The 16,544-nt window shown below is 44.5% G+C and overlaps 1 protein-coding gene across 1 annotated transcript in view; it reads left to right on the top strand.

Annotated features, from left to right (window-relative positions):
* The window catches only part of LOC142586120 (sphingomyelin phosphodiesterase 1-like), a 106,951-nt gene that overhangs the window by 21,882 nt on the left and 68,525 nt on the right, over positions 1–16,544 (top strand). Inside the window, exon 3 of the mRNA XM_075697374.1 lies at positions 8,601–8,765. Coding sequence (XP_075553489.1) covers positions 8,601–8,765 — 165 coding nt within the window. The remainder of the gene's footprint in view (positions 1–8,600; positions 8,766–16,544) is intronic.

Raw genomic sequence — 16,544 nt, 5'->3', positions numbered from 1 at the left:
TCCAAGGTGTACGCCCCTCGTCAGTGCCGTCCGCACGGATATACAAAGGTGGCTTGTCTTCGTTGATTCGTGTGGCAGCAACGCGAATTTCGCTGTTCCTCGATGGCAATGGCCTATGAAGGCGCTTGTTGCGTTTGAGAGTCCTGGGTAGCCTCACGACGAAGATCGCCCTGCCTCCTAGCATACAGCGAGCCTCGCAGTTGCGCTGTGACCAAGATGCCGGACCTGCCAGTGTCGCCACGCGACTGGGCATTTTGAATATGCGCGATGGGTTTATGAAAATATCCCTCCGCAGTAACTTAGTGGCTTTGACATTGCCCAACCACTCTCATGGTCACATGTTCGATCCCTGTCGCGGCGGCTGCATTAAATGCCATAAAGCTCATTACATCGACTCAGGTGCACGGTGAAGATCCTCGGGTGGCCAAAATGAATCCGGTATCTCACTTTATGGCGAGCTTCGTAATCAGGCCATGGTTCCGGCAAAGAAGGTTCTAATGTTGAACTTGAATTTAGTTCATGAAAATATTGTGAAACGACAACAATTACATGGGAAGCGAGACAAGACTGAAATACTGGTGGTAAGAAAATAAAAGCGTTGTGTCAGGGTATTGTTTGCCGTTATATACTGATGACAGCCACGACATATATAACCAATATGCTAGAAACCAGACGCTTAAGGGAATCTTCGCAGCTCTGAAGCGAATACATTTTATCACCTCCGGCCAATTCAAACATGGGGGTTGAAAGCTGAAGGGTAAACAACTGAATCGCGAGAGGGGTCGACAGTAGATTGCAATTGCGCCGATGAAGATAAACGAAGTGTACACTGATGGTAGGCAACAATGTGTTTGAAAGGGCGCATTTAAGATAGCATGCTGTCAGATATGATAACATGATATGATGGCGCTTGTATCAGCACTTCATGGAGTTGACATACAGTGTCAGGCCGGCCTAGAGTGAATATGAGCGCGTCCGACATTACAGCGCACACTGTGTTGTCACAATAGATGTGATAATGAAGTGAATACCGCGGTTAAGAATGCTCGGCCTGTCAGATATATTTATTGAAAATAGATGCTTTTGAGGGGCGTGGGAATGGAAGTAAGTGGCCTTCCCAAGTAAAAAAACATGGACTTTGAAGATAGAACAACACATACACTGTTTAATACTTGCAATAATATGATACTCTTTCTAGTGTCCCTATATTGCCTTGAGTCCCTTTGTGATAGTTATATTAAATGATATATTTGGCTGTAACGAGAAAGGTTCAGTTAGTTGGGACGCTCACAAATTACAGCTGTGATTTTTGAGCGATTGCGAAGCTAACGTTAGTGAAATCAGTCAGATAATGGGCAGTTGTGGAAATACTGCGTCTAAAGTTAAGGACACAAGAGCCGGCGCGCATAATATAATGGAAGCATGAACAGAAAGCAGGATGCGTACATTGTAGATGAGGTTTCGGTTACCCAAAAGCATTTCGAGGCACTATTGCAAAAAGCCCCATAATGTGAGAATGCCTTCCGTATTTAGGCAAATTGAAACAATATTTCCGTCGTATCTATATCCTTAAAGAAATAGCAATTGATGGCATTCGCTTTGGTGTAGAATCGTCACTTCGTTGCCTGTCACGCCCCCACGATTATTCTCGGCGAGCCGTAATCAGGAGCATTCAAGGCGGCGAAAGCATTTCAGGTCACCTAGACCTGCTCTCTCGTTGCCGGCGTATCGCGTTTCCACCGGTGTCTCATTCTTATTCAAGGTGTCACTGTAGCTTTTGTTATTAGAGGCGAGTCGGAATTGTTGGCTGCGCCGGCATCGCGGCATGCAAGTGCGGCAGTCGTGCGCACGAGCAAAGGGAGTTCGCGAAGCACTGCCGCTCGTCGCGGATGCTACTAACGCGACAACTTTGGTGAGTGCGTCCTCCTTGAATACAGAACTCATGTATGGAAGCAACCAAAAATGTTTTTTTTTCTACCGACTGCAAGTCAACGTACTATGAGCTATTCAAGATGGTGTTACAACCGGCATACTTTCCACGCTTGCAGTATATAAGATAGGCGGGTGTAATAAACGTACTATTTTAGTTGGTGGCAGGTTCATTTCTCCGTCCCGGCAGCCGAGAATCACGATCGGAGTTGAACGGGAAAACGCACATGTGCTGTGCTTTGCGGGCACGTTAAATAACCCCAGGTAATCCTAATTAATCCCGACTCATCCATGACGGCGTCACTTAGAACCCTCTGTGCAGTTATGGAAAGGAAAACGCCATCACTTATTTTACTCTCTTAATATTTTACTCTCTTATTGACATGCTCGAGGCAAATGTTTGTATACGTACAATTTTCAATATGAATGTTTGGATCTGCTTTATTTTTATGTTCTTGATTTATTCTTTCGCTGTTCCTATTTTATGCTCTCTAATCCCATAAATTTCATTCTAACATATTTATTCCCTGCCAGCCTTTGGCGTTGCTTCTAATATATTGCTTACTTTACTTTTATCTGCCTTATTCTTAGCCAATACAGGTTGGTGTGCATCGTATGTACCAGTGGCTCACAACATTAAAGATCTGCGTTCGTTTTTACGAACGTGTCTAGGTCTTGTAATGCCATTGGTAATATTCTGTGGTGTGTGCTGGCAACCCTCCCCACCTAGAGCATCGATTTTGATGAAACAACTATATTGGCAAAACGCTCCTAGGCTTGTTGACTTTTCAGATATCTACCTCAGTCATTTCCTTCTTAGAAGACCAGAACGGAGGCCGGGACTAAAAGTAATATACTGAACCCTCCCCTGTTTCATGGAATGGCAAAAGCCGTTTGGACGTGTCGTAGTTTGACATAATGGTAGTGCATGCTGATAGAATGGGCAGCACAATTAATACATTCCTGTTCATGAAAAGGAGCAAGTAATTTAAAATTCGTGATCACCATCATCATGAGCGGATCTTTATATTGACTGCAGGACGAAGGACCCTCCCTGCGATCTCCAATCACCCGTGTCTTGCGTTAGCTCATTCCGAATTGCGCTTGCAAATTTCCTAATGTCTTCATCCCACCTAGACTTCTGCCGTCCTGGACTGCTATTCCCTTCCCTCGCCACCCATCCTGTAACGTCAATGGTCCACCGGTTATCTACCATACGCATTATATGGCCTGCGCAGTTGCATTTCTTTCTCTTAATGTCAACTAGAACATCGGCTATCCCTGTTCGCTTTCTGATCCGCATTGCTCTCTTTCTGTCTCCTAACGTTACCCCATAAATTTTTTCCTTCCATCACTCTTTGCGTGGCCCTTGACTTGTTCTCGAGCTTCTTTGTAAACCTCCAAGTTTCTGCCCCATATGTCAGCACCGGTAGAATTCAATCATTGCGCACTTTTCTTTTCAACAAGAATGGTAAGCTCCTGGAGTGACTATTTGATAACGCCTGTCGTATCTACCCCAGTACGTTTTTATTTTTCTGTGAGTTTCCTTCTGATGGTCAGGGTCGCCTGTGAGTAGCAGGCATAGATGAACGTACTCCAGCACAGATTCTAGAAGCTGACTGACGATCATAAATTTTTGTTTTCTTGCCAGGCTAGTGAACATTATATTTGTCGTCTGCGTACTAATCTTCAACTCCCCTCCTACGCTATCTCGGTTAAGGTCTTCAATCATTTGTTATAATACGTCCCCATTGTTGCTGCAAAGGAAAATGTCATGTGCAAACCGGAGGTTGCTGAGAGATTTGCCGTTGATGCTCACTCCTAAGCCTTCCCAGTCTAATAGCTTCTAAGCCTGCCATGTTTTCAATTTACAATTACACGATATTTAACTTGACTATACTATTTAAACATTCCAGTAGAAAGCGGACCATGTTATTTTGATGCTATATACTTATTACAAGCCATAAGCTGTGCACAAAAGTGAAGAACAAGTGGAAAGCAAAGTTATGAGTCACGCAAGTTTATGTTTTGCGATCGACGTAGTGCATCAATAATATATTGAGCGTAAAAGTGTTTCATAATAAAATCTAATCTTAAAAACACAAAGAGCAAGCGTATGCCTTACATAAACACTTTGCGGAAGCTTCAAGCACTCTCAAGCACACGCCCAGAGTGCACAGCGTAGCGTGGCCCACAGAGGCCTCCGTCAGCCCATGCTGCCCGTGTCAGTCGAGCGGTAGACCTGGGCACATCCTCAATGGACCGCGAGCCCTCAAAAAGGCGAAGACGGCCTCACTAATATATGTTGAGCAGTGCATGTTAGAAAAAGCTGCCCATACAATATGTAAGGTTGGGCCCACACAGAAAGTGTTCTTTCGTAGGCCTGTTTTTCCTCACAGAAAAGTAAGCGCACCTTTTCACAGATCCAACTTTTCTTGATGAAGGAAATAGGAACACTGTTTCTCATTAGCAACCTAACGCAGCTCTTCTTTCATAAGATCTAGTGCTTTGCAAAAGTATGAGTTGACACGATGTCTTTTTATCCATTTAGCTCCATGATTAACGCAAGTCCTCCCCCCTATACTTGGTTCTGATTAGTGGCTGTATTTTCTTCAGATTTGGCATTTCATATCCGCTAGTACTGTTACAAACCTCACTGTTTAACTTGCACTTGTGTATGCCCTGGGCGAGCTTGAAATAAAGTACTTGATTTGCTTCCAACACGCTGTACTTAGTTAAATGCAGATTTCTGCGTAACTTTTGCGTCACCATAATAGTTTTCACGTTCATATGTAATCTATTTTTTTTTTAAAATATGTCCTCTTGTCAAAGTTCATGTTTATTGTTGCCCTTTATACGAACGTAGTATAGCTTAACTTGAAGTTGAATGAATAATGTCGAAAATTTATTTTTATCAAGGTGGAGATGTTTTGCTATATTGTATGTAAACTGCTGTAATCCTTGGAAATGTCATTCCTGAGTTTGCCAACATGAACTGTAAGGGATAGACCTTTATTTTCCTGAGAAGGTATATAATTATGAAATTTTGTACTGATCTGGCTACGACCATGCTTGTTTCTTGGTTTATTCCAGACTTTGTGTCCATATCGTGGCCTTAAGCTGTTATTATTTTACAGCCACGTAAACGGCTTCACAAAATAAGTGTTCACTGCAATCTTTAAACATTATTTTGCTCTTCCTGCAAAAGACATGGCCGTCTGGTCTTCGTCTATTACTACATCTTGGTAGAGTGGTTATGTCGTTGATATAGACAAGAAACAATATTGGCTCTAAGATGTATCCTTTAGGTACACCGCGTTGCATTGGCATTTTACTACATACCTTCTGATTTATGATTACATATTGAGCGTGGTCCTTCAGGTATGTTTGAAATACATCGAAAGGCAAGCAAGGCATCTTTTCTGGAAGCCCGCATTCATGAGAAAGTAGTTACGGTAGAACTGTTCATAAGATTGGCTGCTATCCAAGAGTGGTGACAGACACATCATTACAAGGGGGTCCGTCAACGGGGAGCATCACTTAGTAACTAAAAGCGGCCTGAATTTGGCCCCTTCTTCATAGATGGGAAGATATCGCAAGCTTCTTTGCACATCCCAGCCCTGGACATGAAATCATTCGTTTTCTATGCTCTTCCACGTTCTCTCTATAATGCTTGAAATTATCATTGGGAAGTTTCCTTTCTAAATTGGGCGCCTGCTCGTCTATGAGACTCAACTCCTCGATTCTTAAAGAGAAAAAAAGACAGAAGGGAAGAAGGAAAGGCGGGGAGGTTAGCTGAATTGTTCAAGCTTCCCGTAGTACATCACGTGGCTCATGGTTATATTGCGCTTAGTGTTACACTGACGAACGTGAAGGACAGGACGCTGACGTACGTAGCGCAAATTACCAACTGTTTATTACTATTCAAAAAACGCGCTTATATACAAGAAGATATGGAGCGGGGGGGGGGAGGAGGCGATATGGAAAGATATGACAAGGTGATGACATGTGATGATACTCTGGGCCGGAAATACATCGTTCACTTGCACCCGTTCGCCCTGGCAAACTTGACCTCAGCTTCGATAAGCGCGATGGACGGAGTGCTTACGCACATCTTTTTTTTTATTTTGCTGTCACCAGTGCCTCCCATATTTCTTGTATATGCTCGTTGTATATAAGCGCGTTCTTGACCAGTATTAAACATTGGGTAGTTCGGGCTACGTACGTCCACGCCCGGTCCTTCGCGTTAGTCGGTGTAACACTAAGCGCAATATAATCATGAACATCCACCAACTAGCCCGCTCATTGCTTTACTAAATCATGCGGCTAATCACACACTTGTGCTACTACATTAGCCCTTTATATATGCTCACAGCACCTGTCCTATATAACGTTTTCAAGGCTACCTTCAACGGCGTGTTAAGAAAGTTTTCGAGAGAAAGAAGCTTAACACTTCCGTTATCGGCAGGATAACCCCGGCACTTCGACATTATTCCTTTGGTGTTCAGACCCAGGGCTAGCGCGGCTTGTGAGTTCATAAAAATAGAGAGGACGTGCGTAATGTGCCTTGATATATCGCCCATTGATATAGGCCCCCTTTATTTGCCTAATCTATGACTCCGTGCTTCGAGTTGAGGAAAACAACTCCGCCTTGCGATGCAACCTGCTCTCATCGCGGTTAGCTCGTACGCTCGCGCTGCAGCACCCGAAGTGCATTGGTCGGGAGTTCGATATCCGGACCGTGACGCATTTTTCTTGGACTGAGGGACTACGCCAACGCTATCGCTGATTTCTAAGGAAACATTCGCCTTTATGTCCTTGATAAACTCTTATGGGTTTCGTTTGAAGCTTCGTGTTACTGTCACGAGGAAAACAAAATTTTATTTCAGAGAAAAATGCGCGGTTGATTTATTCTACCAGCACTAACCAGCAAGGGCCGGAACTTGTAGGTGAACAAATAAACTTCACAAGAAGCTAAATAAGGTGCAAGAAACGATGGAACAAAAAAAACACGTTGTAAATGGAACACTGTAAGGGAGGCGACAGCGTGTATCACACAGAACACGCGTGCAACGTAGCCTTGGGAGCCTGAGCTTCTGCGGTGGTGTTATTGTTTTGGAACATTTACTGACATAGAATGGACTCCGTCGACACAAGACAAGCGTAATACGACCTCACTGTTACTCTTTTTTATATGCAGTCGGGATAAACATACCTATAATAACATTGTTCTAATGGAAACATAGCTATGGCAAAGATATATTCCGGTTTCGACGCATCTCATATTTTCTGCCAATAAATACTCTCATGTGTTCAAGGCGATCATACGAAAGGCCGGAGAACGATGCACAAGTTGAAAATATGTGGAATTTATTATTTATGCACAAACATGAGGTAGCTAAATCACTACCTTTCAGTCTCTCAAGCTCATAGATCTGATTTAAGATTACCCGTTGAGTACTCCAAAGGGCAGTCGAAAACATACTTCTAAGGCGGCACAGATATCCAAATAATCAAAATCTTTTGTCCCGTGCATTTTCCTTCTTTGCATATCTCTAGGCTCCATGATTCAGTTTAAAGTCTGAAGTGCTGTAGGATGGAACGAAGAAGTCATGACAATAGTCTATATTGCAACCAGTTCAATGCCGGTAATCAGATAATATTGTCATGTGGTACCACATGTGATTCGGGCGCATGCCAGTTAGCCCAATGGTGACGAGCAAAACTAGAACAACGTAAAAGCAGGAGCAAACGTTTCGACAAGTGGACTTGTCTCTTGCAAGGCCTTGAAAAATTCAAGTCCACTTGTTGAAACGTTGACTCCCGCTTTTACTTTGTTCTCGTTTTGCTCATCTTGAATTTCCATCTCCCGCCTTCCCCGTGTTTTTCCTTAGCCCAATGGTGTGGTTCAAAGCCACACAATGACTGTTCACCTCATGGAACACCGTGCAGGCATACGTATTTGTCCTCAGTGTGCTGTGGGGTGGGATTTGCCATCACCTCTTGCTCATAATCCAGTGTGTTCAGGACTACATGCGGACTTAGTTTACTCTTTTAACTGGGTCTCACGTACAATTTTTTATAGACGACACGTATTGGTTCTCCTAAAAGATATTTATTTATTTATTTATTTATTTATTTATTTCGCATTACTCTTATATGATATTCAGCAGCCGTCATAATCGTAATGCGACAAAATTTTCCTTTGATTTTCTTCGAAATAAAATATTGTTGGCAGAAGCTATCAGGCCACTACCATTTTTTATTTTATTCAGAGCTGTATTGCGTATTTTTATGAGCAGTAATTGCTGCTTAACCCTACATATCACGAACAGCATTTAACCTGAAGGAAAATTTAAAGAAAATGCCCACCTTTACAAAATATCTTCCAGTTGACATACTTTTAGTATTGCAAATAAATAATTGTTAGTTGATTTCCTGCACTACCACGAAGTGACAAGTTGTCCAGCAATTAAACAAAAACAAAAGAAATACAAAAGAAAAACAAAAGATCACACAAGATCAACGCTACTTTCCCGTGCAATAATAGGAGTTTAGAGGTGCCAGATTGAGCGCATCAAAAATGACACGCGCGGAGTTGGACGAAGTATGTCTTCAACCTTTTAGTGCCCACGGCAGTAAAATCGCAACGTTTCTTTTTTTTTTTGCAGGGCATCGCCATGCACGCCGCAGCAAGGACAGCTACCCTTGCAGCTGTAATGCTACTGTGCATCTCGGTGGCCGTCAATCCCGTCGCAGAGGCAGCGCGCGCAAAGAAAGAAGTGAACATCATTGACCTTCTCTTCAAGTTCGGGAACTTCAAGGAGTTGCACACGGTAAACGTATAGCAAACGATAGCGCGCATACCAAGCTGGACAATACAGAAGGTGGCGTCAATTCAAACCCGAGACTTGGCACATTGCGTTCGCCCTACTTAACCCTGTAATCAGCCGGTACGTTTTCTGCAATTCGGGAGCAGAGCGCTCTGTGTCTATTGCATGCGTGGGCGGGCAGCTTTTGGTGCGAGGAGGATTTGCTGCAGCGTTCATCAGACTGTGACGTATGACTCCGTGTGGCGTGATCGTTTGACTCAGGCTACCCGCCACGCCTCCACATCGCATGTAAAGAATAGGGAAGACCAGGGCGCCTTTGTCGACTATTGTTCTGAAACACGTGGTGTGATACGCGCACCCATTGTACACGAGCTCTTATCAGCGTTATCGGCTACAACCTTGCCAGCTACAGTTACGCCTTACATTGCGATATGCCTGTGAAAGCGTTTCTCTGGATGATGTCAGCTTTACTATAACGGATTATTATGCTCTTCCTGGATGGCGAAATCATATTCCACACATAGGAAGCTTATTTCCACGTCCTTTTATGTTAAGGGTATTACATATTAGCGCCATGTGGGACGTAATCTGACTTCGTCACGGATGAGTTTTGGAATGCTTTTTGCAAAGCAGCCTCACGTATTCAAAAGGAGGGTTTCTTTACGATTTTTTGTAGTTTGTTGTTCACCGCCTCCTGGAGTTGCCGCGAGCATTCCTTCTTTTTAGTAATGGAATAATTAGTGCAGACTGCTTAAACTTAATCTACAGTGGGGAACAAAAAATATAAATTACTTTCAATTTTCGTCCTGTGAGCTAAGCTGCTAGGAATTTTAATGCTGCGTTATGTCAGACCGCTAAGCAACCTTGAACAAGCACTACCATCGCCCTTTATGTACAACGCATAGCCCACTCACCGTGTACATAATTTGTATATTCCAAGAATGTCACACAAGGTAACCGGAATACGAACCCGTAGTGAAAACACGCCAGCGCTGGTGCGACCAATTTTAGTGATAGAGGCTAGCCGGACGCAAGGCTTGGCATGCTACTGTAGGTCATTTGAGTAACAAGAGATCAACAAGGGAATAATTGAATGCTACACATCTATACCACTTCTATACTTATTGATAGCAAGGCTGTTCTACGAAAAACAAAAGGAGATAGAAGTACACGGCCCATAAAACCTACGGTGCTCGTTTGCCAGAGACCGAAAACGGTAGGCCTTGAAATCGTATCTCGCGCCATGCTATTTTTGGGATCTTATTCGTAGAACCGCTTGGATAACGTTAGCTGGGACATCCTACATACGTGTAATGGTGGTCAGTATAAGCCTAAAATGATATGCAACGTTTATATTTGTGCACTACATTGGTCACAAGACTTGCCGAAGTGTACATACCCAATTATGGAAAGTAGCCGTCACAATGTCGACGCAGCAATATCACGAAGACAAAAGTATGATGTTTTTGGAGTGAAGAATACGGATTAGAGACGTATACACAAAAAATAGGGGATAGTCACTCGCATGGCAGCACTGTCCGCATCAGTGATCAATGTACCGGCTTAGACGCGAGGTGACCGTTTGTTGCCAGTCTCGGCGATCATCGCGGTGCAGCTATTGAAGACATTTAAATGGAACAGTTTGCCTTCGTCCTTCCGCAATTAACGAATAGCAAACATTATTGGGGTAACGGAAATGAACGAAATCTAGACCACCAGCTTACGCACCCCTCAACATTCGTCCATACGGCATTTTTAAGAGGAGTAATGCCAGGAAACGGGACCCCACGCCGACGCCCGTCTTTTTGTAGCGACGCGCATTTTGGAACTAACTTTTGTATCCAAAGCACCTTCGTTGGTAGCGTCTGCGAGAAAATGCGTCGTAGCTGAACAGAGCACCGACACTGCTTCTGTTCGGCTAAGCTGATAAGAAAGCGTCATGCAACTAACTAAGGGCAAATGCGGTTTCTTCGTTTTTGCTGGATTCTCGCTTCGAATGTGCTAACTGAAATTGTTCAAGCGAAGCAGTTTGTCCTGGGAAGACTGAGAACAAGTGTTATCGGCAAGTTGACTTCGTTCCGTGTGCTGCCTTCTGCCATTTGCCGCAGCATGTATCAAGTTTTCGCACGATATTGCTTTGTGTGTGCGTTCTCCCACTCGCGTTTCGTGGACTGCCTAATTCTCGCACTACTCTTGTGCTTCAGGCTCAGGCTATACGGTTATACGCTATAGGTTATACGCTCAGGCTGCAAGCACAGCGCAAGAACACGACGGCTCCATACCAGAGCTAAAAACGAAGAGAAAATTTAAATTTTGGGTTTACTTGCAAAAACCATGCAATTATTATGAGGCACGACATTGTGCGGAAGTGTGACATGATTTTTACTGCCCAGGGTTCTATCGTGTACCTACTCCACGGTACACGAGCGTTTTTTTTTTTTTTTGCATTTGGCTCCCATAGATATGCGGTCAGTGAGGCCAGTATTCCGCCAGTGACCCTATGCTTAGCATAGCAACTCCATAGCCAATAAGGGACTGCGGCGGGTAATACAAAGAAACACAAGGGTCGCCATAACGTAAAGCTATACCAAACTTTCCTATTCCAATTCTGCAATCAGCCCTCCGCAATTGGTCTAAAACTTTCTCGGACCGACCCCACTTCCCCTGTCTGTCATGCGACGTCATGAAAACCGCGATAGCTCCTACCTGACATGACGTGTACACATTGATTATGCGTGATTCAATCAAAGAAAGGAACAATACTTATTTCTGATTCAACGCCTTTTCGCCATTAACCCTCTGCTATTGGTCAAAAGGATTCAGGCTGCACCTACTTCACCTGTCTGTCACTGAACGTCACAAAACCGCAAAAACTCATTGCGTCAAAGTGACGTGTACGCGTTAAAGATGCATTAATATACCGAACAAAACTGGATTTTTTTTCTGAATAGACGGAGACTGCCCCGTTCCAGAAGAAATGGAAGATGGCTGCCGCCGATCGTTCAGGCACTGGCTACTCGCACCTGCCGGAGGGGATTTGTTTATTTGCGTATAATAAAAGTGTTTGCACGGCCGTATAACGTTATCTAGCCCTTTCTGCACGTATACGACATCGCTTTGCCAACTCTTCTTTGCTGAGGATTCATTTTAGCGGTATTTTTACCTGCCCGTTGCATGCCGCCGCAATTTCCGACCAGCCACCGCAAGCTAAGTAAGGGAAAGCGGACCAATCGCAGACGCCAGCACTTCCATCTTATCCGGTTATCTATTTTATGTGTGCTGGCTTGGCCCTCTCGAACCCTCTCCACTTGAGCGTGCTCCTCGCGTCTTGTCAACCACTTAGACAAGAAAAACTGCTCAATGTAGGCAATGTTATTCGTTTTGAAAGCAAAGGAAAGTGACCTCTTATGAACGAGGAGAGCCTTTGGTTGGGCTGTTCAGACAACGCTGCGGAACATCGCCGGATGCTCGCGTTGGCGGTTACGTAAATTTGACGTCAGGAGATTGGAATAAAAACCTACTGCAATAGTTTTTCGTGATAGGGCCCAACGTGGGGGTGGGGGGACGAAATGCCAAACTATGAAAAAGGAGCGCACTAGCCAGTCAAGAACTTGCTGCGCTGTTAAGCAACGACAGCTTGTTGATAGATCACGCAGGCCTTGACTACTACGATGGGCTACCCTGAAATTGTGCATTGACGAGGTGCATCAACACCGTAACCATTCTTCTACATTTTTCCCCACTATGGAGCTCTTCTTCGATTATTTCTCAGGTTCCGTCTTAAATTTTAACACAAATGGCAATAATAAATTCTCCATCCTTGGATAGGCGGTCTTTCTAGTAGGAATAAAAACGCAACTTTCAACCACCCTGATTTCCGAAAAGTTGTTTTCTTAATATCCAGTATATCTGGAAAAAATTATCCAAATGCATGCCACAGCAAAACCCGAGGTGTTATTATTCAATTTGCAAAACATTTACGTTTTAGCTCCAATAAAATTCCTAGAATGTTTACACGAGGTTTGCAATGTGGGCATGTTGGTAATGCATCTGTCCATTTGTCCCGTCTTTTAATCGTGCTACCGTACTCCCCTTGTAGAATCCTTACACGCTTCGAAGTGCGTCGGTATAAAAGAACAGTGTCATCGTACAGAAAAAAAATTGTTGCGGTCCTAGGCTGACCAGACATTTCTTGTAGAGATTTTTTTACGGAAGCTTGCGTTAATTCCCCCCCCCCCCTAAGGGCAGGAGGAGGAAAGAGAAAAGAAGAAGGCAGGGAGTTTAACCAGAATAACGTCCGGTTGGCTACCCTACACCGGGGGAATGGGAAAGGGGAAAGCAAAGATCACAGGGAGAGAGAGGAGGGAAGGAAAGAATGAAATTGTGGCAAGTTCGCTGACGCGTGCGGTTTTACAGAAATTGCCTTAATAGTCACAGGTGGTCGCACAAACCCGTCGTCCTTAAGAAACACAAAAGTGCCTTCACCGCTTTATGGGCCGATGGGCGATGGGGGCGGTGTTCCAGCAGCACCTGCACAGAAAGCGGCCGATTGTCCAGTTTTTGGAAAGCTTTGGCAAGTTCTTGTCGCTCTAGAGCATATCTTGGACAGTGGCACAGCAGGTGGTCGATGTTTTCTTCGGTGCCACAGACCTCGCATGCTGCACTGTCAGTCACCCCAATTAATGTAGAGTATGCCTTTGTGAAGGCCACTCCTAACCAAAGGCGACAGAGAAGCGTAGCTTCACGTCGAGGAAGTCCGGGTGGAGGTCGGAGCTCCAGGGAGGGGTTTAGTCGATGTAGTCGTGTAAGTCGTAAGTTTTGCGAGTTCCAGTCGGTCACTGTGAGGCTACGTGCCAGGTGTCGAAGCTGCCTTGCAGCGTCAGTCCTCGAAAGCGGAATCGGAATGCTGTGCTCTTCTTGATGAGCTGCGCGAGCAGCGTTATCGGCGGACTCATTGCCACTGATTCCACAGTGGCCAGGTACCCACTGAAAAACGACTTCGTGGCCTTTTTGTTGGACATCGTGGTGAAGTTTCACGACTTCGTATGTCAATTGGTCATGACATCCGTGTCGGAGAACTGACTGCGTGCACTGTAATGCCGGTTTTGAATCACAGAACACAGCCCATTTTCTGGGTCTTTCCGAATCAATGAATTCCAGTTCTCGACGCAGGGCTGTTAGTTCTGCCGCCGTTGAGGTCGTGACATGCGATGTCCTGAACCGCAGTGTCATTCCTCGCGTTGCTATAACCACGGCACCACCAGAACTGCACGACGTAGTTGATCCGTCGGTATAGATGTGCACGTGGTTGCTGTACTTTTCATGCAGAAGAAGTAAGCTCAGCTGTTTTAGAGCAGGGGCCGGTAGATCTGTCTTCTTCTGTAGTCCTGGAATCGTTATCTCAACTTGTGGACGGCTCAAACACCACGGAGGAAACGCTGGCTTGGCCGCAGGTGCGTACCCTGAGGTAAACGACGCACGATGTGCACTGACAATACCGCTAAATGTCGAGCAGGGCCTTGCAGCAGTGAGGCTCGCCAAGTGGTGGGAAGGGGTCCTAGCATAATGCCTGAGATGCATACGCATTGTCTCAACGGCAATGTGCGTCGTGATCGCGTAATCCTGCGCTAGGGCAATGGTTTCAGCCGTTGATGCACTGCGTGGTAAGCCAAGACATATCTTAAGGGCTTGGGCTTGAATACTCTGAATCGTACGCAGGTTAGTCTTGCAGGTGTTGGATATTGCAGGCAGGCTGTATCGCAGGAATCCAACGAACAACGCCATGTACAACTGTAACATAGCGTGTATAGATGCTCCCCAACTTTTTCCTGCAAGGAACCTGAACAGGTGACAGATAGCAGTCAGCCGCTTTTTCACGTAATTGACGTGCGGAGTCCAAGACAGGTCTCTGTCAATTACGACTCCCAAGAACCTGTGGCTTCTGCTGTATGGTATAAGTTGTCCGTTAATAGATACGCCGTAACCAGACATTGGCTTCCTCGTGAATGCCACCATTGCGCACTTTCCGCATGAAATTTCAAGTCCTTGTTGACGAAGGTAGCAAGATGTCATTGTGGCTGCCTTCTGAAGCCGAGCACGAAGCTGAAGTCGTGTCACACCTGATGCCCAAATGCAGATGTCGTCCGCATAGATGGAAAGTCGTACGGTGCTTGGCAGGTTGTAAACTAATCCATTGAGGGTGAGATTGAAAAGAGTCGGGCTAAGCACTCCTCCTTGAGGGACTCCTCGGCTACCGTAATGCTCGGACGTCGGGCCATTTTCTGTGTGCATGTAGAATGGTCTCCTCTGTAAGTAGTTGCACACCCACATATACATCTTACCACCAAGTCCGACGGCTTCCAACGTGCTAAGGATGGCTTCATGGGTGACATTATCATAAGCTCCTTTAACGTCTAGAAACAGAGCAGCAGATAGTCGCTTACAGGCCTTTTGGTGTTGCACAAATGTTATCAAGTCAACAACGCTGTCTGTTGACGAACGGCCCCGTCTCCCCTAAGGGCAAATTCAGGCGGACCGAGGGAGGTGGTATAGATATTATAATGTACGTCTATACTTGGAACGAGATGCAAGTCAAATTCTTGATTCGTTATGGAGAAAAAACCCCCTGCGCCAATACGCATTATTGCGGGGCATCTACTCTGGACATATTTATTTATTTATTTTATTTATTTACAGCATACTGCAGGCCGTGTGGCCCAAGCAGGAGGGGCATGGTAACAAATAAAAGTACATGTATAAAAGGCAGAATTGCAAAAATATGAAATTCAAGAAATGAAACAATATAACACGAAACAGCAATGTTAGTTAAGAAATACTAATAACATGAGTTTGAATTGATTCAGGTGAGTTCAGATGATGGAAAGGGATGAGGTTCCATTCTTCTATGGTTCGAGGAAAGAATGAAAATTTAAAGAGGTTTGTCCTGGCAACGTAGGGGGAGAGAGTGAGGGGGTGGGAATGACGGGTTTTCCTGGATGCGGAAAGTGTTATGTATGGACTAGTATCTAAAGAAAATTTACCGTTTATCAAGGAGTAGAGGAACGGCAGGCGTATAATTTTTCGCCTTGTTTGAAGGGTGTGAAAGCCATTTCTCCGCAGTAATTCAGAAACAGACTCTTCTCGGCCGTATTTGGAAAAAATAAAACGTATGGCTCTTCTCTGTATCCTTTCAAGGGCGTAAATGTTGATTTTAGTAAACGGGTCCCAAATAACGCACGAGCATTCCAATTGGGGTCGAATAAATGTGGCATAGGCTTAGGATTTTACTTCTTGGGATGCATGTTTAAGCTTATGGCGAAGTAGACATAGCTTTCTGAACGCAGCGGAGGCGGTAGCAGCAATATGGCTATACCAATTTAGGTTGTTAGTAATTGTAATTCCAAGATATTTGTACTCGCTCATTTCGGCCAAGGGATCTTGGCCAGTAGAATAAGAAAATTTTAGGGGTAGTTTTTTGTTTGTTATACGTAGAAGCACAGATTTATCAGAGTTAAGTTTCATTCCCCACTTGTTGCTCCACTCAAGAATGTTGTTTAAGGCTAAATGAAGAGATAGTTGATCATGAACAGTATTAATATCGTTAAAAATGATACAGTCGTCTGCGAGCAGACGAATATTGACAGGCTCAGCAACAAAGGCAATTCGTGAAAGTGTACGTAGAGGTGTGAAACTGAACAGTGATCAAGCTTGAAATTATGATATATGAATTTTATAAGTCATCAGTGCAATACCTTTATGAAATGGGCCTGCACGCTTATGTTC

This window comes from Dermacentor variabilis, chromosome 6 (genome assembly GCF_050947875.1).
Source record: "Dermacentor variabilis isolate Ectoservices chromosome 6, ASM5094787v1, whole genome shotgun sequence".
Lineage (NCBI taxonomy): Eukaryota > Metazoa > Arthropoda > Arachnida > Ixodida > Ixodidae > Dermacentor > Dermacentor variabilis.
This window is presented reverse-complemented; position numbering and strand designations above follow the sequence as displayed.